Genomic DNA, 21760 nt, shown 5'->3' with positions numbered 1-21760 from the left:
CAGTCTTTTAAGGTCAGTTCACCAAATCTCTGCATCAGTTTGCATTAAAAAAAAAAAAAAATCCTCATGAAAACACCGTTTTGGTGAAAACTTCTCCAAATATAGACATTTTCCTGTATCGTTTTTGCAACCAGTTTTTCCTAATGTAATACATTTTTGTATGCTATTTTTGCTCATATATGCATTTTTATATAGAGTAATCATTAGTTCTCTAACAACAACAAAAGAGGTACCAAAACATGCATGTATTAGGGCCTAATATGTGCCCTTTTTGGCATATATATTTTTTGCAAACTTCATTGCAAAATTTGGGAAAGTACAAATCTCAAAAGAATAGCTGTGTTTTGGTTTCAAATATTGTTTTGGCAAGTTCAAATTAGGTTGGCTCACATTAAAATGTGAACTGAACTGAATCGCCCCCTGCCCTCGTCCCTAGATGACCTTAAAACAAAACAAAACACTGAAAACAAAACACTGAAAAGTGTGCATCACAGCAATTTGAGTTGTGAAACCCTGTTATATAGGCACCTTTGCTCTCAAAGGCTACTAAACATTAACTCCTGATCTGTAGTCAGTCTAGCACTTGTTAGGTCATGCAAAGCCTCTTTTGAATACCAGACAATAGTATTTCCTGAAGTAGTCGGCAGATGGCGATAGTGCTTCCTAGAGATGCTGTTTCTTAACACTGTTAATTTGATTTATTAAGTGTCTTGAAACGTAGTATTTCCCACTCACTGCCAATAAAATACATAAAAGCATTTTAGGAATCGCTTTTACACTTACTATATTATTTTTTTTACTGTTTTGGTTCTGCATTTTGATATCTGTTACGATAGGACAAAAAGCAAACTGCATGCTTAAAACATGAAATGGAAGTGACAGGTGGCCATTGATGCTTTTGTTGCTGTGTCATACAGCTGAGGATTTTAAAGTTTTTGAGTTTTTTTGTTTGTTTATAGGCTTTAACAGTTTATTGTACACCACTGAGTTTTTGTGTATGTATAAAACAGACAGGTTTCAAAGCAAGTATGCAGCCCCGATGTGCTATATTGCAAAAAAATTGTTACATAGACAGCAATGTGGGGTTTTCGGAAAATTCGCAAATGAGGGGAATTTCATGTAGGAAAAAATTCACGCTGTGATGGAAGTTGTTCCGATGCCCTGGAGAGGGATTTTAAGTTAGCATGTTTATTCTGCATGTATTTAGTAAACAAAACTAAAAGCTTTGAAGCTCCCAAGCTGGCCACATTATTAGCACTTGCCGTCCATTCATTATTATGAAATGCAGGTGGTTGTGGGTTTTTCCCATGGAAAAATAAAGCACTGGAAAAAATTCTGTCAGTCTATATGCATGGTGTACTGGTTAGAGTGCTGGACTAGGACCTGGGAGACGAATCAGTCAGTGTCAGCCTGACCTGATAATAGTGATGAGGATAAGATGGGGAGGAGAAATGCATTCTCTGGAGCTCCTTGGAGAAAAGGTGGGGTGTAAATGCAACCAACCAACCAACCAAAATAAAATGAAACATGACTGTTGGATTTGTAGAAAGTTGCTGGGATGAGGAGAACTCCTCAGGACCAGGGATGGCTCTTTTGTATGCCACACTAAATGGCCTTTTCGCCTCTTGATGATAGGCTTGTGGTGCATTTTCTTTGCAGGAATCATCCGCTTGCTGCTTTCGGGATGCACTGGTACAAGTCATCTTGCCATTGCATCCCTTTTCATATCTTTAGGACTGATGTACCAGCAGTTTCACAATGTGCTTTTCAAATCTTTTATCTCCTGCATACACTCAGTGGTCAGTTGATTAGTCATTTATGCTCCTTACCGTATTTTTCCATGTATAAGACGCTCCCATGTATAACACACCCCTATTTGGGGGGACTGAAATTTAAGAAAATGGGGGGGGGGAGAGATGGCACAGAGTTGTTGAGCTTTTTGGGGGGGTTGCCAAGGGTTGTTGAGCTCTTTTTAGGGGGGTTGCTGAAAATTGCTCACCTGCATGCATCACAAAATCCCCCTCTCGTCTGTCCCCTTGCCGGCAGAAGCTGCCAATTGACTGCCCTATTGCCACAACGACAGCCAATCAACACTAGTCCTTAATGCAGCCACCAATAACATGCCACGGAGGCAACCAATCAAACGTCCACCCTATGCGCTATCCATGTATAAGACGACCCCCACTTTTTAGCACAATTTTTAAAGGAAAAAAAACCCTAGTCTTATATGTACACGGAAAACTACAGTATCTCATTTCTAGATGCATTTCCACGGCTAGAAAGTTTTGTACAATTACACCAAACCTAACAAGATAATTAAAAACAGCAACCTCAAAAGCAGATTGTTTCCTTCCAAGATATTAAATACAATGTTGATGTGCCATAGACGGTGGGCGGGAAGGAAGGAGATGGGAAGTGAAAAGGAGATAGCCTGCACAAGACGTGTATCAGTTTATTGCAGTTATCCCACGGGGGGGGGGGGGGAGGACATGATAGATGGTTTAGAAAATGACATGATAGATGGTTTAGAAACTAAAAAAGCAAACAACGCCCCCCCCAAAAAAAACTTTGCTGTATACTTATTTGACAGTGATCTCCTCAAGCCCAGTGGGGCTTACTATTTGAGTAACCTGCACAGGATTGGGAATTTTAACCTGAAGAAGCCGTGGTGAAAATTATTATTAAGTAACTATAAATATCTCTGTGTTTGTTTTCCCCCATCCCTAGTTTAAAACATCCAGTGTTTCTTTGTTGAATTGTCAGAGTGAGCCTAGAAAGTGTTGTATCCAGTAAGTAATATATGAAAAACTTGTCATTGAGGGTGGCGGGGGGGGGGGGAGCACGTGGCTGCTCAGTGATGTAAAGCTGAAGACTGATCCTTTGTACTATTAAAAAAAGTTCACTTAGGCTAGAAGACCTTGGAAGACCCTAAAGCTGCCATTAGCTGTGGGGTGGGGAACAAATAGCTTCTGACGGCAACTTTTTTGTTATTGACTTCTTCAGAATCTGTGTCGTGTCTTGAAAAGGAGCATATTGAAGGGTTATTCTGTGTGCTTTAAACAAACCGAAATATAAAAGCGATGGAGGTCCCTTGCCCCTGACTGCCGTGGGGCAATGTACTTTACGTTTGTAAGCTTCTGCTGCTTACAAGTTGCTGCTGCTGCTGTTTTCTAGCTATTCTGAGGATTCTACAGCCCTAAAGACTGTGATCCTTTGACATCTTTGAAACCAATCCCATTTTTGCTAAAATCCAAATGTCCTAAAAACATATATAAATTCAGAACTTTGTACTATGAATAGAGAAGCTTCATTTAGAATGCTGTGCCCTTACTATTTTTTTTTTAAAGTAATTGTGGCGTGTTTCAAATGGGGCGATGAAGGTTTAATGGGAAGAATGGGTTTGCATATCAGCTTTTTAGAAGAGGGATGAGTTTTCTATTTTGTTATTTTTGACTTTCTGAAATGGTGGCATCTGTCTGTCTTGGGAAACAATGGAGTGGGTCTCTGGTGGTGAAGTCAAACCGCTAGAGAATCACAGCGCCTGCTGTGGCTGCAGAGATGCAGCTGCCTCTTGTGTTGTTTTTGCTGCGTTAGCAGCACCCAAGTGACCTCTCTGGGGCGCAAACCTTGGCAGTGTGTATGGAGGTCCTGGCCCACCCAGAAGACAAGACCTCCCTCTTGGCCTTGCTGATGTGGTCCAAAGGAAAGCAATAGGTTTTGCAGCAGCTTGACTGCAGGTGTTGCTAGAAAGTGGCATACAAGATGCCATCCAATCGCCTTAGGGACTCCACTCTGGATTTGTGTAGAGTTTACACCTTAGTCTTTTCTTCTGCAAGGCACTGAAAGTTTAGGATCACAGTTTTCCTTCTCCTGGATGGGCTGCCTTTTCAGGTTGAAGAGCCCCATCAGCCCCTCACTTCCCACTTCAGCACGTGCAGAAACTGCCTTCTTGACTGCTGACCCCACTTTTGCTCTCTTTCACGCAATCCGCCAGAGCCTGTCTTCACATGCAGGGGAAATCCCTAACTCACTGAGGGTTTGTGACCCATCAACCCTCACCTGGTTAGCCAACCAGCTGAAACTGTTTCCTGAGGTGTGGCCGCTGTCACATGCTGACAGCTTCTAGGAGCCACAGGTGAGAACAGAGTGCAGGGTGGGGACCAAAGGTGGACAAACTCCCAGTGGCGGAGGAAGCTGCTTGGGCGCCTGGGGCGGCATGCCCAGGGGCGAGGCGATCCTCCAATAGGGGCGGGGCCTCTGGAGTCTGCCTGCCTCCTCCCACTCAGCTGCCCTACAGCTGAGTTTGGGCAGTGTGGAGCCTGCACACACGCAAGCCACTGCATCTCTCCCAGGAGAGACGCTTGGCTCAGGCGCACTGCAGGTCCCACAGTGAGTGCCATTTTGACATCCCCCCTCGGTGACACCCGGGGTGACCCGCACCCACCAGACCTCCCTTCCTCTGCCCCTGAAACTCCCCCAGAAGCAGTACGAAGTGTTGCCCACCAGAGGTACTACCCCTCCCCTAACACCCCATACAGATATTATTATTATTCATTTCATTTTTATACAGTGGTAATTCGTTCCGGAGGTCCGTTCTTAACCTGAAACACCACTTTAGCTAATGGGGTCTCCTGCTGCCGCCATGCCACCAGATCACGATTTCTGTTCTCATCCTGAAGCAAAGTTCTTAACCTGAAGCACTATTTCTGGGTTAGCGGAGTCTGTAACCTGAAGCGTATGTAATCTGAAGCGTATGTAACCTGAGGTACCAGTGTATTGCTTTTTTATTTTTAAGGAGGGGAAACCCAAACAGTTTACAACCTACATTAAAATACCAAATAAAACAATTCAGAATAAAACATTACTGAGGAAAGTCAAATATAAAGTATACATTCAAAGCAACATCATTAACAGGAAACTAAAATGTTACCTTAAAAATTTCAAAATAAAACATTACAAAGGTAAACTACAGAATGCACACTTAACGCAGCAAAGTTAACAAAACAATTGTTCACCTTAAACATTTCAGAAGAAAATGTCACTGAAGGAAGTCAAAAATTAAAAAAAGCCCACATCTAAAACAGCATAGTTAGCAAGAAATATCATAAGCATAGTATATTGCTACTGTTGCTGCCAATCGTGCCCATGGTTGTTCATGGCGGACAGCAGCTGTGGAAGCTCAGACTTGATGATCTGAGTCTGCCCTAAGAGACAGCCAAGATGGTCTCTGGCCTCTACAGCAGCCTCAGCTTTTGGAGCTGGAGTCAGTCAGGGACCTGGTGGAAAAAAGGCCTGCAAGGCAGAGAGCAGATCTTTCCTGTCTCACTGCCAAGATGGTCAGCCATTCATTTTGTTTCCTAAGCAGCTGCTAAAGATGTATTCCACAGATCTGCAGTTTATACATGGCCTCTGCTTATTGATTACCGTATTTTTCGCTCTATAACACGCACCCGACCATAACACACACATAGTTTTTAGAGGAGGAAAACAAGAAAAAAAATATTCTAAACAAAACAGTGGATGTATGATTTTTGTGGTTCATGCTGTGGCCACAGACATGTGCTCTGACAGTGAGTTTGGAGTAGCCCAATGCAAAAATCCTGAGGATCCATGTGGATCCATGCTTTGTAACCACGTTTTTGCACCACTGCAACCCCAGGCAACAGTGGGTGCGCGATTTTTTTGGTGCAAGATGTAGCCATGGACATGCTATGTGATCTGATGGTGAATTTGGGGTGACCCAGTGCAAAAATCCTGAGGATCCATGTGGATCCGTGCTTTGTAACCACGTTTTAAGTGGGGAGGGAAGGAAAAGCACTAAAGGGACAAGGAGCACGCATGGGGTGTGTGGAGAAGGATGCTGCTAATAATGCTATTTAGCGAGCTGAGTGGGGAGGAGAGAGGGACAGAGAGCCTGCTTGCTTTAAAGGAGCCAACCCGCTTTGCTCCTTTAAAGCAAACAGGCTCTCTGTCCCTCTCTCCTCCCCACTCAGCGGCTCTTCTCCCGCTTTGCTGTTTCAAAGCGAGCCACGGAGGAGGGAAGGAAGGGGAACCATGGATCCTCTGCTCACAACTGCAGCAGATCCCCCGCCACCTGTAGGCATTCATTCACTCCATAACACGCACAGACATTTCCCCTTACTTTCTAGGAGGAAAAAAGTGAGTGTTATGGTGCAAAAAATACAGTAATTTTGCTACATTACATCTCTTTTCATGTTCTTACATACAAAGAATTTTTTTTATTATTATTGCTTTTTATGCTTTAAAACCAGCTGCCAGTTTGTTTTCAGGCCTGATTCAAAGTGCTCACATTGGTGTTTAAATCCCTAAATGACTTAGACCCCCAATATCTGAAAGACCACCATCTTCGCTATAGGCACTCTTGAATGTTAAGATCAGCAGAGGTGGTCCTCTTGGTAGTTCCGCTGCCCTCAGAGGTTCAGGTGATAGTTACCTGAGAAGAGGGCATTCTGTGTGATAGCACCTAGATATGGAATTCCCTTCCCACAGAGGTGTGTCTGGCACCTTCATTATACAGTTTTTGTTGTATAATGAAAACAAACCTGTCTGCCCCAACCTTTGACACCAGAGATAGGTGTCTTATGGAATCACTGTATTCCTGTGGATTTGTTTTTTAACTGCTTTTAATATTCCATTTTAGATTGTTATTACAAGACTTGGGACCTACTGTTGAAGGGCAATAACCAAATAAATAAATTTGATGCATTGGGCAGCAAAAGTTAATAAACTGGATTTCATATCAGCCGGAATTTAACTAATTTCCCTGAAACAACAAAGAGTCTTAAAGACTAAACACTTATTATGGCATAAGTGTTTGTGGACTGCAGCTCGCTTCATCTGACGCATTATGTATTTAGTATCCTTGATTTATCTTGAAGTGCTATCTCATTCAGGATAACAGCTCATGCACCTGATGAAGTGGACTGCGGTCCATGAAAGTTCATGTGTAATAAGGGGCTACAAGTCTCTGTGTCTTTCCTGTAAGAGACTAATGCCTGGGAATGAATTCTCTTTGACTGCAGCATTCTACTTCATATACTGCTGCGGCGGGATGGTAAATGGCGTTTCTGTGCGTTCCGGTTTCTGTCACAGTGTTCCATTGCACCACAAATGGTTTCATCATGCTGGCTACATGATCCGAAAAGCTGTCTGTGGACGAACGCCAGGTCCCTCAGCCTGAAAGCGAGATGAGTGCTGCAACCCCATAGTCGCCTGTAACTGTCCAGGGGTCTTTTACCTTTTTACCTTTTATTCCTCTCCTGACTAAACAATCCCTGTAATTATTCTAGTTTCTCTTATTGTCTTTGTTCCAATTAGAATTAATTATTCCTGCTTGAAACTAGATGCTATTTTAAATGAAATGCTGCTCATTTAAGCGTGCACCAATAATACCCCATCTTTGAAATTCTCCTGTGTTAGTATGATATGCTTGGCTTAAAACTGAAACCTCTGGTGGACCTGCCCGAAAGTGAAGGCCTTTTGGGAGATGATTCATAATGAACTAAAAAAGGTATTTAGATTTACCTTACCTAAGAAACCAGAGGCCTTCCTTCTGGGCATGGTGGACCGGAGAGTGCTTAAGAAGGACAGAACTTTTTTTATGTACGCTACTACAGCAGCAAGGATCCTGATTGCAAAGCATTGGAAGACACAAGATTTACCCACACTGGAGGAATGGCACACGCAGTTGATGGACTACATGGAACTGGCCGAAATGACTGGCAGAATCCGAGACCTGGGAGAAGAAACAATCGAGGAGGACTGAAAAAAATTTAAGGACTATCTGGAAAAACACTATAAGCTGTATGAATGTTAAAAAATGCACCTTTTAGGAAACTCTAGCTTCAGTAAGGTTAAACTAAAGAAATGAAAATTAAGGCACAAGAAGTCTGAGATAGAATAATGAAATAACTTTATTGTGTTTAAATGAAAATGTACATGATTTGGGTTATAACACATTTGAAATTGGGTAACATGATAAAACGAAGGATACAACAAGTAATGAAATAAGTTAACAAATTGCTGATGTTATGTATTACAGAGAATGCAGGGTTGGGAGGATGTGGGGAAGTCCAGTAGATTTGGAAAAAAGAACAAGAAAATTTGTAACTTTTCTACTTTACTCTTATAATATGTTCTTTATTCTTTTTTCTGTATTTTACAAACTCAATAAAAAATATTATTAAAAAAAAAAACTGAAACCAATGGAAACCTCTTTGCTCTCACCCTCAGAAATGTGACCAAATGTCTCACTTAAGGGTTTAATGTCAGCAAGGCATCCAAGTTGCTTTATATTCAGAATCACACAAGCAAGCGTGTCATGAGGATTTCCTCCTACTTAAGAGGTTCCTGGCTGTTAACAGCAAAGTGAGAAGTCACTGTTTTGTTTGCCTGTGCTAGAAAGTCAAACCACACACAGAGAGAAATCTAGTTGGGGCCTACTAATTCATCAGCCATCCTTTGAAAAACAAGCTCTGGTTTCCTTCCTACTGAATTAATATCAAAACATATCCTGCGTAATATGATCTTCTCACATAACACCTTTTCCAAAACTGCCTCCAGTAATTTCTCAGTTCACTTTACCAAACCTTTCTTTTTGTCATGGTTTGGAACATCACTCCGACATATTTTGTTCTCAGATATGACTTGTGGGCTGTATTGTCAGAGCATACATCGGAAACATTCACACAACAAGGAAAAATGACTCTGTTTATTTTAGTGACTTCTTGTCTTTTTTTGATGGAATTGCAAACTTGGTAGATCAGGGAAATGCTGTGGGCATAGTGTATCTTGATTTCAGTAAGGCTTTTGACAAAGTCCCCCATGATATTCTCGCAAGGAAGCTGGCAAAGTGTGGGCGGAACAAGGTAACTGTTAAGTGGATTTGTAGCTGGTTGACTGACCGAACCCAAAGAGTAACCATAAATGGTGCCTCATCATCCTGGAAAAAAGTGACAAGTGGGGTGCCACAGGGTTCTTTGTTCTTAAACATCTTTATAAATGACTTGGATGAAGGAACGGAGGGGATGCTCATCAAATCTGCAGACGACACCAAACTGGGAGGGGTAGCTAATGCTGCAGAAGACAGAATCAGAATTCAAAATGACCTTAACAGATTGGAGAACTGGGTGCAATCTAAGGAAATGAATTTCAATAGGAATAAACGTAAGGTTCTGCACTTAGGCAGGAAGAACCAGATGCACAAATATAGGATGGGGGACACCTGACTTACTACCAGTACATGTGAAATGAATCTAGGGGTCTTACAAGGAACGTTTGAAGGAACTGGGTGTGTTTAGTCTGGAAAAAAGGGAGACTGATTGCCAACTTCAAATATCTTAAGGGCTGTCACATTGAGGAGGGAGCATGGTTGTTTTCTCCTGCTCTTGAGGATAGGACTCGAGGCAATGGCTTCAAGTTACAAGGAGATTTTGACTTAACATTCAGAAAAACTTTCTGACAGTAAGAGCTGTTCGGCAGTGGAACAGACTCCTACGAGAAGTGGGACTCTCCTTCCTTGGAGGTTTTTAAGCAGAGGTTGGATGGCCATCCGTCATGGATGCTTTAGCTGAGATTCCTGCGTAGCAGGGGGTTGGACTAGATGACCCTTGGGGTCCCTTCCAACTCTATTCTATTATTCTACTCTGAAATTATGGATCGACGTTATTTCCTGGTGTACAAGAGGCCATTTTACTGTTGTTTTAATTGTCATGATACACAAATCCCTCAGGCCTCATACGCGAATTTGAATAGCTATTAAGGGAATTTTTTCATAGTATGTCAGCAGTACATGCAGTTTCCAATGCTGGGTAGGTTTGGAGGGTTTTTGTTTGTAGGACTGAGGTGAAACCTAAAGGGAACATATTTCTTCACCTCCATGAATCATATCCCTCCCTGTGTTGGCAATTGTTTTGGCAGTAAAATGGGGCAAAAATTGTTGCCTATTCAGAGTAAGTACAGGAAATATTGCTCTCAATTTGATTTGGCTTCATGATGCTCTAAATACCATTAATTCCAGCTAGGTAATATCATGGTGGTGTCAAACTGCTTGTATTATCACCCATTGGCTGGGTTCATTTTATGAAGATGACCTAGCTGTTGTTTTCTAAAAATAATACCACTGGACCCATAGGGCAGAAAAAGAGGCAGGGACAAGAAGTAAGGAAGAAGAACTGTGAAATACCTACCTTGAAGCCCCTTCATAGACATCAAGGTGTTGCTCATATATCACAGATGGGACAATGTTAAATTCAAAATGGTGACTTAATAATTGATCTCTGCTTCCATCTAATTGGAAACTTCTGTTCTGTAGCAGCTCATTTATGAATTCAAGCCATTATCTCATGAGATTTGCTGCTGTTGAAAATAAAGGCCTGCAAAGCAACCTATTCATCACATTTCTTCGCTTTATTAAGCAACTATGCAGTGTACAAAACAAGGCTTTACAGTTGAAAATAGATTCTGCTCAATCATTATTCAAAAACATTTACTCCAGTATCTAGTATAGAGAGGTGAATATTTTAAGTGGCTCAGTACTGCTTTGCCTGACCCTCAGTTGAACTATTGCTATTAACCTGGCTTTTTAGTCTCCGCTTGGGCCAAAAAAGGGAATCGGCCATTCCTTACTTGATGGAATTTGGGAGATTCCAGAACATAGCACACAGTATGCGAGCTGTCACAAACATAGATAATTCAAAAACTAATCTGTAACTATGTACAGGCAGTAATTTCTTTAGATAGCAATATGGGTCAGAACTCCATTTTCTGTAGGCCAGCTGACTCAAGCCATTGAAGTTGAGTGCTTCTTCACTCCCTTTAACCCTTTTGCAATGTGTTTTCCTGTTTATTTACTATATTTCCATGATGCAAGTACTTCTGAGGCTGTTATTTCATTCAGCAGATGAAACAGATCGGCTGTGTTTCCATGAAGGTGACTGCGATAATCCTGCACTTAGTGCTTGATCATCAAGTTCAGTGATGTATCCAAAAGTATTTTATTATAATTCAGTGGGCTCAGTATGCACATAAATAACATCACAGCTCATTTAAGCAGAGAAATAAAACCAAGCAATTCAGTAGGAAACCATTGCACATGTTCGCCGTAAAATACCGGTAGCATTTTTTAAAAAATAAAAAAGGTAATCTCTTAATGATTATGTTAATCGTGTGATAAAATGAAAGCCTTTAAATTGTTTTTTTGTGCTACTGCTTATCCAACCTTCTCGGTATTGATGCTGACATAAAAGCTATTACAGGCTGCAGGCAACGAAGGGTAGATTCTGGCTTGCTTTATTTTTATTATTAACTATGATGTCTAATAGCTAAAGTCATTTAAGTGGCACAAAACTGTTTTGAATTAACAAAATCTCCCATCTTTGCCAAATTGTTCCCGTGGCACTTAATATTCACTGCAAAAGCATGTAGCGTGAAAACATGGTCATACTGGTAAAACAAGTGGTCTTTTGTGCTGTGGACAGTACTGGGAAAATAAAAAAATAAAAATGCTGCATTAAGAACTATAATGGTGGCTTTTATTATTCAAATGCACATGGATTCTTTTGTGTGTGGATGGCTACCTGATCCTAAACAGCATCTCAAAGCAGCATTAGTTTTTTCTCATTGTGTGATGCTGCAGAATGTGATGACTAGTTGTCATTTGTTGTTGTTGCACCTTCCAGATCCTATCATAAAACATGGAGAGTAGCTGATTGGTTTAGGGTATTGTTATAGTAATGAGTTTGTTGTGGGGTATTGTTATGAGTTTGTGCCTTGACTCCCCTACATTCCTGGGTCTAGTGGGTGTTGGAGTTTAATCAATGCTTGGAGTGTTAAGATGGGCTGCCAGACACTGAATTTAACAGTGTCAAAATACAGGCCAAACCAGGAAATCGCCTGGGAGAAGAGCTGTCGTGTCCCCATGATGCAGGCTGAGAGAGTCTATGTAAAGCATTTCGCATCCAAGGAACCTGACATCCCTTCCTCCACCTCGCCATCAGGTTTTTGATCTGAGCCAGAGAATATTTTTCAACCTGAAAGCTTTTTCCTTTGAAGTGAACTTCTGCGAACCCTCAGAGTTCTTTTTCTGAGCCTTATTAGAAGACCTTAGATGACGCTCCTAAAAGTTAGAGCCAGGTGCCTTTCAGATTTGGAGACTCTGAATTGTATCCATTGCTGCACATGTCTACTTATGCAACAGGACACGCCTTTCCTCTCCTCTCCCCATCTGCACCCTCAAAATCTGCTCTGGAGGGTCCATCAACCCCCTGGAAGTGATTTCAAGGGTGTGTGGCAGGGTTGCAGGGGAGAGAATGGGAAAGTTCCTTTGCTCAGGCCAAAGTCTAGCAAAACAGCAGTACTGGATACTGCCTACCTATTGTCATGAAATTCTATTCAGTATTGATCCAGAGCAGATTCCAATGTACACTTAGCAGAGTAAAAACTTACACACATTGCAGGATTCCCTCTAAAATAGACCAGAGACAATTGTATTTCACCCAGCAGAGCTTACTGCTACTGAAGGCAAATGAGCATAATGGTCACAAATCCAATACATTCAGGATTGGCACTGTCCATAAGAAATCCAGTTGCAGCCGACTTAAATTTACAATAACTTATAATAAGACTAAACCTTACCATTAAGTATACTGTGTATGGAACACCACACCAGAAGGAAGAGAGATAGAAAGAGAAAGTGAAGACCCAGTCTCCTTCTGGCCTATTATTATAGTCAGCATGACCTTGACAGAAGTGATAACAAAACCAGTTTAAGCCAGCTGTACTCATCTTCTCTGAAGGAATAACCCAAACACCATGAACCTTGTGCTTGCTTCTTTCACACAGAGAAGCTTCCAGGACCCCCTTGAATTAATTAGAATAGCAAAGATCTCTACACATCGGATCAATACTTTCTGTACTAAGAAATGCAAACTGGCCTGGACCATGAATTGTTAGACTGGTCACCAAGCATGGAGTCAAAACTACAAAATCATTTAGAGGCTTCCTTTCTCCATTTCTGGAAACTAAAAGCCACTTTAATGTGGGTTGAAGCCTTGTTTCGCAGTCCTGTTTCCGGACTGAGTTCCGTCTCGCTGACTGGACTGGTTTTCTAGTGAAATTGGCCTAACCCTAAAGGCACTGCATAGTTCATGAAATGTTTTTAGTTGATGTGGGTTGGTGGGGCTTGTGTTTTGGCATCATTAATTGTTAGAAACCTAAATTTTTAACCTTTTCTTTTATATCCCATGACATTTTGAAACAAAAGTTCCATTGAAATGAGAGCAAAGGCTAAAAAAGTATTTGATTTTTTGATATTTTTTTATAATCGCAAAGCCCAGTTCCTAGGGCAATATTAATAGGAACAAAAGGTCATTATTATAAACATCCTCCCTTTGAATACGTGTCTTACTTGAAATCTGGTATGTTTTTCTGACCATGTTTGCCACTATTAGCTAAATTACATATGAAGAAAGAGACTTGGTTGGGCTTTATTAAGTGAGGTTTTTCCTCACTTTGGTTTATAGGTACATCTATCTAAATAATTGTCTTAATTTTTTAGAATGGGGGGTCATCCATTACCTTATATAGAAAGTAGAAGCAGAAGATCACTTGCTGATTCAAAAATACAGGGTTAATTCTAAATAGTGCTATACTCCTAGCATCAGGAAACAATTTAAACAATCCGTTCTTTCCTTTTACTTTGTTTTAGTCTGTTCTGTGGTGGTTTTAACTTTTGAAATAAAGTCACAATAAATCACTCCCAATACAAGCTCAGTAGGGCACATTTTAAATACACGTTGAGCTGGTTTTTGTGAATTTTCACATTTACAGTTGAATGAGGCTGGCTTACATTGCACCCTGAAGATGTCTGTATGCACAGGGAGTTAGATTCTCTTCTGTGGCTGAAGTGCTCAATGCATGCTAAAGAAAATGCTTTAAAAGTTTCCCTCGCTCTTAGAAGAAAATATTAAAGAGGTACAGTTCAAACTGTTCTTGTGATCTTTGATTTTCCAGATAATTTGACTCCTATTGAATTAAGTACTCATGTAAAAAGAGTGCAGAAATAATGCAAACAAAGCCAAAACACATTTTTAGTAGAGTACTATCAGCACCTTTTGGGTATGCTCCCATGTATGGCAAGTATCTTTTTAAAGAGTGGAATTCTGCTAACACAGAATAAGGTGGGCTTTTGTCCCAGCTCTCCACGGTTTCCAGTGGTGTCCTGAACGGATCACGCAAGTTTAATGTGCGCGAGTTGCGGTCCTACCGTAGCCGCATTCTGTCCAGAGTAAGAATGCAGTGAGCCCAACAAACCATTATGGAAACTCAGAGACGGCTAGCACCATCCGACAGGAGGTTGCAGCATTCCCTAGCCGTAGCGTGCATAGTGGACAAACTCGCCTAGTGGTTTTCCTGCAGTGTCGTCTTTAGCGGCAGACACACAACAAGTAATGGTACTGCCAAAGAAAAATCCCATTGTCTGCTAGTATGACTGGAACGAAAGCTGAATGGCAAATTGGCCTTAAGCAAACTATCAATCTGACTTTGATAACCCATCACTTTAAAAGGCCCTTTCATGTTTATGAAAAAGCATGACGTCAAAAGCCATGGAAAAAAATCATGAATCCCAAAAATGTCAGGCTAAAGTTGCACAGCCTCCAAAAAAGCCCCCTGTGTGAACAGTTTCTCTACATGCATAACTAATTAGTTTAGGTTATTATAAGCCTGAGATGTTATATCCTAGTTGCTTGTGCCATTTTGGGGATAACTTGTTTACAGTACGTCCGTGGATGAGCCTTTGAACTGGAGTAGGAGAAAATTAAAGGAAAGCTGCCAAACTGGTTGTCTAGTTTTCTAGGAGTATATAAATGTCATGCTGGAAATGCTTGAGTATAATCATTACCAGGTGAGTTACCTTATTTATTTCTTTTTTAAAAAATCTCTGCACAGTTGCATATGCCTAAACCCAGTTACTTCTTTGGGGCTATGGGTACATGCAGACCCTCCTGCATTATAATGTTTGTAATCTTAGCCAACTAAATAAGATTCAGACCTCTTGAAATTAATGGGCACGACTCACCTAGGTTTGTTGATTTCAGTGTGTCTACTCGGAGTGTGACTTCATTCGATACAACTTTTACAGTAAGAATAGTAAGGGAGACATACCGTAATACGCCTTTTCCTATTTGTGCCTATATACTTGATTTAATGGAATGAGCATTTTCTTTGTGTTTCGCTTCATTATTCAGCTGAAAGCCAACATAAACAGTTGAATCAAATAAAGCCCATTTAAAAGTGATTGAGTCTAAGTCTCTGCGTATACATGGTGCGGTTACTATATGAGCTTTAATGTTTGTTAAGTTCATTTTTCTACTATAAGGACCAAGATAAATAATTGTGGATAAGTCAAATATTTCTCGTATTCCTTGTCAACACAATTTTCTATTAATGTCTTAAGTGTGTTGCTGCTTCATACAGATTTTGTCTACTTTCCAGCAATTTGAGGGAGGAAAGTTGAACTTTCTAGTTGACTTCATCTTTATTTTCCCGTTACCTAAGTTCAATACGTTGCTGACATTTTGAAATTCTTACTTCGTAGGATTCCGCCTGTCATCTTTTGAGAAACCTGCCTTTGATTTTTATTATAAGCTATGTGTTTGCCTTCATTTACGTGCATTTCTTTTTAACATCTGAACTTGCAAATGAGCTGTATTTCCAGGTGCAACCTAAGAATTTTCAGTGGTAGATAAATGTGCAGAAACTGATGTTGAAATGATGAACACTAACTAGGTGCCACTACCTATTTATTATGCCTTTGCAGGTGCAGACTCACCTGGAAAACCCTACCAAGTACCACATCCAACAAGCTCAACGGCAGCAAGTCAAACAGTACCTCTCTACTACGTTAGGAAACAAGCACACCAACCAGGCGCTAAGCTTACCGTGCCCAAATCAGCCAGGGGATCATATTATACCGCCTGGCACTGGAAGCAGCGCACCAAACAGCCCAATGGCCATGCTTACGCTCAACTCCAACTGTGAAAAGGAGGTAAGGAAGATCTTACCTTTTCTATTTGTGTTATCGTCCCTCCTCCATCTAAACATGCAGATATTTACATTTCATAGCAGTGGTTCACACACCATGCATCCTGATTTATTACAAATGTGTTGGGATGCGTCCAAGGGTACGGGGGCAATTCGCTGGCCCACAGCTGGCTCCAGCCCACCAGCCGGCAGCCGGGTGATCTCCAGTCCGTGGCTCAGCATCAAACAGCGACTCACAGCTTCAGAAGCCTTCGGAAGCTTGAGCACGCTCTAATCAGCAGAGTGAATAACACGCAACAGAAGTGGCAGATAGAGGCTGTGTAAAGCGTATTTACAGGCAGTTTATTCAGCATCAGGACGAAGGGAAAAACATGTCTTCTCCTCTTCGTGTCCAAGCAAACAGCATAAGCAAAAGCTATACACAAACGGAAGTTCCCAGCAAGTTGTGCTGTGCGGGAGTGTAAACAGGCATGTTACATACAACAATCATGGCACAACAATCATGCCTGGAATGGAATATTCTACCAAAATGCTCCCACTTCACTCCTTCCACTTACCGTTACATTGAAACCAGGAACCATGACTTGTTTCACTCAAACCAACCATGGTTTGTACACCTGGAACAAACACTAAGCAAGTGATCATTGTTTGTTGCTCCCGCTCACGCAAGGGGAGGGGTTAAGCAGGAGCCCTCTGTGTATTCCTTACGATGCGTGAATGCTGCTCTTTAATTTACTCTTGTTAACAGCTAACTATGTAACTCATTTTTTAAGAAGGTAGAACAAGTCACGGTATTAATGTGAATGCGTCTGGTGTAAAAATATGCATTGCTTAACAACATCCAAAAAAAACCCTGTGCCAACACTTAGTGAAATTATTTAGATTTTCTTTGTGTTGTGTTAGCATACACTGTGTGGAAGGATGCAACTGACCTTTTAGCGTACAATGTCCTTCTTGTTTCTTTCAAAACTTTCTGGGATAAATGTTATTGTGACTCAGGGTGGATTCAGATGGCAGGATTCCACCACACAGTGACATTTTTGAATTGCCTGCCAGGGCACATACTCGGAACATAAGAAGAGACTTGTTATATGTGACTGTGGGTCTTGTTATATGTGACTGAGAATGACATCCTATTTCATACAGTGACTAACCAGATTTTCTGTTGTTCATCTCCCATGAACTAGCCATCAGTGGCATGCTTCCTCCAAACACAGAGATTCCATTTAGCTGTTTGCTGATAGGGAAGGAGGGGCCAATTCATTTGGTTTGCATTTTTAAGCGAACTTCCCGAACAAATACATAAACTGAAACATCGCTATCCTTTGAAACTTGCTTCTGTAATACTGCACAAGATTCAGTTTTTAAAAACTATTTTCAAAAAACTTTTATGCTAGGGGCAAGGGTACACAAAAATGCATACAGAATTCATTAAATCATGGGGAACTGCTTCCAAATATGCCAACATCTATACCGCAATGTGTACAAATTATTTTAGTTTGTGATTTTTGGAATGTAAGATATAGGAATGCAAAGCATGCAAGGAATCTGCTTTTGTAATAATAAATATTACAACTAATTTTTACTCAGAGTAGACCATACGGAGATAAATTAGTCATGCTCATTAATTCCAGTGGGTCTGCGCTGAGTAGGACTAGCATTAGGTAAAAGATAAATGATATTTATTTATATATGATAAATAAATGTGTGTGGGTTTTTTTTAAAAAGGTGTATATTAAGAGAAGTGCACATGAAATTGCATACAAGTTATTGTTGTGAGCTGTTTTAAAAAAGCACCAACGTGAAGAAATGGGATGAACGAAGTTAGGAAAAATGAGGAACAGTGTAGCTAAAACTGACAAACCATTCATCCCTACCCTCTAACAAACCTATCTTCTTTGAATTTCTCTAATCCCCTATTGGGGCAAACTAAGCCCATGGTAATTTCTGCATCTTATAATGGCAAATTCTGTAAGTTAATTATGATATGCCAAAGTATTTTGCATATGGTTATTATAGTTTTGATGCTTGCAAACCACTCTGGAATCTATCCTGATGAAAAACATATAAATGTTTTAAATAAATAAATAAATGATACACACTTTTCTGCCTTTAACAAATTGTCTGGTTGTTAGTTTCATTAGGTGACCCAGCATTGTAATTTCATGATAATCACCCACTAATGCTCCAGTGTCTATGTGGACTGCCATATATTCCTTAACTTGCTGCTTGGTATGGCCAACCATTCCACTATTTACACACCCATTGGTTTTAACTATTAAAATCTGTTTTAAATACCCTATTGTTGCCAGCCTTCTGTACTAATGACTGCTTGCATATTTAACATTGCTTCCCTGTATTATCGTTTTCATTTAATGGATCTATATGCCACTGATCCAAATATTTTAATATACAAACATTTTAAAAATCTTATAACGTCTCAAATGACACACCATTAATAACAGAAGCAGCAAAACACATTTCACTTTCTGTAATCCAGTTCCATCACCCACCCACTGCCGCACCAAAACAGAAGCCCTATGTGAACAAAAAATTTTTTTAGAGCCCACCTAAATGATAGCATAGGGACGCGGGTGGCACTCTGGTCTAAACCACTGAGCCTTGGGCTTGCTGATCAAAAGGTCGGCAGTTCGAATCCCCGTGACGGGGTGAACTCCCATTGCTCGGTCCCAGCTCCTGTCAACCTAGCAGTTCAAAAGCACATCAAAGTGCAAGTAGATAAATAGGTACCGCTCCAGCGGGAAGGTAAACAGTGTTTTCGTGTGCTGCTCTGGTTTGCCAGAAGCGGCTTAGTCATGCTGGCCACATGTCCTGGAAGCTGTCTGCGGACAAATGCCGGCTCCCTCGACCAGTAAAACGAGATGAGCGCCGCAACCCCAGAGTTGTCTGTGATTGGACTTAGCTGTCAGGGGTCATTTACCTTTACCTTTTAAATGATAGCATGGAAGGGGCCAGTCCTCTTTCTTAGGGCAGTGAGTTTTGCAATGGTGGGGCCACCATGGAAAAGGCCAGATTCCTCCGTCCTGTCAGCCTTTCTGTCTCCCTAGTTGATCTTCAGTCTGTGGCAGTCCTTTGAATAACTTGGTATGAAGCTAAATAAGGCTTGAAAACTCAAGAACAGCACTGTAAAGCCAACTTGGCTCCTATGGGAGCAAGTTCCATAGCTTAACTATAAGCTACATGAATAAGTACTTCCTATTATCTGCCTTTGCACTTGTGCATATTAGCCTATACCTGAGTTATTTTGTGGAACTGAACCACACACAAAAAAGGTAGATGTTGTGGGATTTCATTACATTTTGGGGTGGGGAGAAGGATATTTGCTCTTAGGATTCCTTGTTAACAATGCAAGGAATTGGTGGGTGCATGAAGGAGAAACTTAGCAGAAGCTGCAGTCAAAATGAGCATCTAGTTTGGAATTTAGATGAACGGTCTTAAACGACAAAACTTCCATTGGGTCACATTGTTGACATCCTTCCGTCTCTGGAGACAATGGAGGAGTCTACCTTTGTAGGTGAAGTCTAACTGTTGGAAGGTCACAGCGCCTGCTGTGGCTGTAGAGACTGATACGAGAGAGACATGTTTTGTTGCAGCTGGGACATATAAAGGCATCCGGTTGTGCTACGACAGATGCACCATGGAGTTTCTTCTCACTGCACTCCTCTCAGCAGTCATTCCTCCTCTAGTCACTGCTGTGGATGCACAACCTGACTGTCTGTCTCCAGGAACTACGGTTGTCTGCAAGGGATTCCCATATGGCGGGGTTGATGTTGCCAGCCTTCATGTCACATTTAGGGCTGTGCATATTAGTCCATTTCCACATAGCTGTAATGCATTCAGCACATAATTGGTACAGAGAATGGGAATAGATTCTAATTGCAGAATTGGCATTCACGGTGAGCCTGGATGGGCCTGGCATACCTAGTTATTTTAAACTGTGGTTCAAAGTTCTCTAGTTATTATTCTGGTATTTGGTATGTTCACGACACCAGCCATTCTAAGGAAGATCGACCCCCTTAACTGTAAACCTCTGCACATGTCTAGCCTCTTCTCCTTATATTTCTCATTTTTCATGTTTACAGGGCTTTTATAAATTTGAAGAGCAAAGCAACAGGGTGGAGAATGAATGCCAGACTCTCAACACACATTCTCGAGCATCTTGCATGCAGGTACTAGTTGACAAAGGGATGCGGGTGGCGCTGTGGCCTAAACCACTGAGCCTCTTGGGTTTGCTGATCAGAAGATTGGTGGTTCGAATCTGCTCTGCGGTTGTGAGCTCCCATTGTTCTGTCCCAACTTTTGCCTACCTAGCAATCTGAAAGCACACCAGTGCAAGTAGATAAATAGATACCGCTGTGGCGGGAAGGTAAACAGTGTTTCCGTGCGCCCTGGCACTCGTCATGGTGTTCCATTGAGCTGGAAGCAGTTTAATCATCCTGGCCACATGACCTGGAAAGCTGTCTGTGGACAAACGCCGGCTTCCTCGGCCTGAAATGAGATGAGCGTCGCACCCCATAGTCTCCTTTGAGTGGACTTAACTGTCCAGAGGTCCTTTACCTTTACTAGTTGACAAAGGAGCAGGAAAAAGGATGGGATTCCTATTTTGCTAAGGGAAATACAAAGCCTCCTTGCAATCAGAAATAACAGTGTCCATTCCAGACTCTCTTTTTTTTAATGTACACCTAAAAGTGTGAAATGTGGCTGTTGCAATCAAGCATAAAGCACGGACCATACGTATCGCAGAATTGGCTAAGGTTTTCTGCCAAACAAACCATCAGTGTCACTCTTGGGTTTTGTTGCTGTTAGTGTGTTAATTACTGAAATATCCCTCTTTGACTTCAGTATTTAGTGTCACATCCAGGAATGCCTTAGTATTTCACTAATATACCTTTTGGTACAAGGGACTTGTTCCTTCTGCTACTCTATTTTAAAAGGACAAGGAGAAAACTGTGCATGTGGTTTTGACTCTGAACTTGAGGATACAGTTCTCCCTTCCTTGTAGCTCTTCCTCCCCACCCACCCCTACGCTGCCACCAGTTATGCAATTAATGCTCTAGCCACTAAATTGGGAGTAGCTAAAGGTCTGGGCATCTTGCTGGTTAGTGTTTGTCTCTTCATGTATGCCTCCTCTTGAACATAGTTCCTATTTCTTACACGTCTCACCTTTCCATTATAGATGGATGATGTAATTGACGACATTATCAGTTTGGAGTCAAGTTATAATGAAGAAATCTTTGGTTTAATGGATCCCGCCCTACAAATAGCAAATACGGTACTTGTGTTTATATTCTGTGTTTTGGTGGGGTGTTTGTTTGTTTTGCTGTTGTATTATTCAGCACCTCTATTTCAGTGTGCCTGTAAGGATGAAAGTTAAGTTTATTTGTTTAAATGTGGCATGTTTTAACTAGCTGCCTTCCCCAGTTGAAATAGTAATCAGTAATTCAATCTAATCTAAAATAAAGAACAATGCATGTTTATTGCAAGCAACCATATTCTTGCAAAAGTTGGGAGCCCCTATCCCTCCGCTGATTGGTAGCAAGATTCCAGGGGGTTCCAGGCGTTGACTCAGGGTCTCTGTTTCTTTGAGACTCAAGACACAGTGGAGACTGTTGTAGCTTTAAGAAATAGAATTTATTCGCATGTTTACACCTGAGTTTGGATGGCCATCTCAAGAGGG

The 21760-nt window shown here is 41.2% G+C and overlaps 1 protein-coding gene across 13 annotated transcripts in view; it reads left to right on the top strand.

The window, feature by feature from the left end:
- The window catches only part of MITF (melanocyte inducing transcription factor), a 138683-nt gene that overhangs the window by 101910 nt on the left and 15013 nt on the right, over positions 1-21760 (top strand). For 11 of the 13 annotated variants that reach the window (XM_083724486.1, XM_083724485.1, XM_083724484.1 and 8 more), the window contains 3 exons: positions 15839-16066; positions 20166-20252; positions 21260-21355. In XM_083724486.1, coding sequence (XP_083580612.1) covers positions 15839-16066; positions 20166-20252; positions 21260-21355 — 411 coding nt within the window. Of the gene's footprint in view, positions 1-14762; positions 14924-15838; positions 16067-20165; positions 20253-21259; positions 21356-21760 lie in introns of those variants that run through there. The other 2 variants (XM_083724483.1, XM_083724482.1) reach the window with 1 other exon arrangement.

The sequence above is a fragment of the Podarcis gaigeae genome (genome assembly GCF_964106915.1).
Source record: "Podarcis gaigeae genome assembly, chromosome: 2".
Classification (NCBI taxonomy): domain Eukaryota; kingdom Metazoa; phylum Chordata; class Lepidosauria; order Squamata; family Lacertidae; genus Podarcis; species Podarcis gaigeae.
Note: the sequence above shows the minus strand (reverse complement) of the source record. Positions and strands in the feature narration are given on the sequence as shown.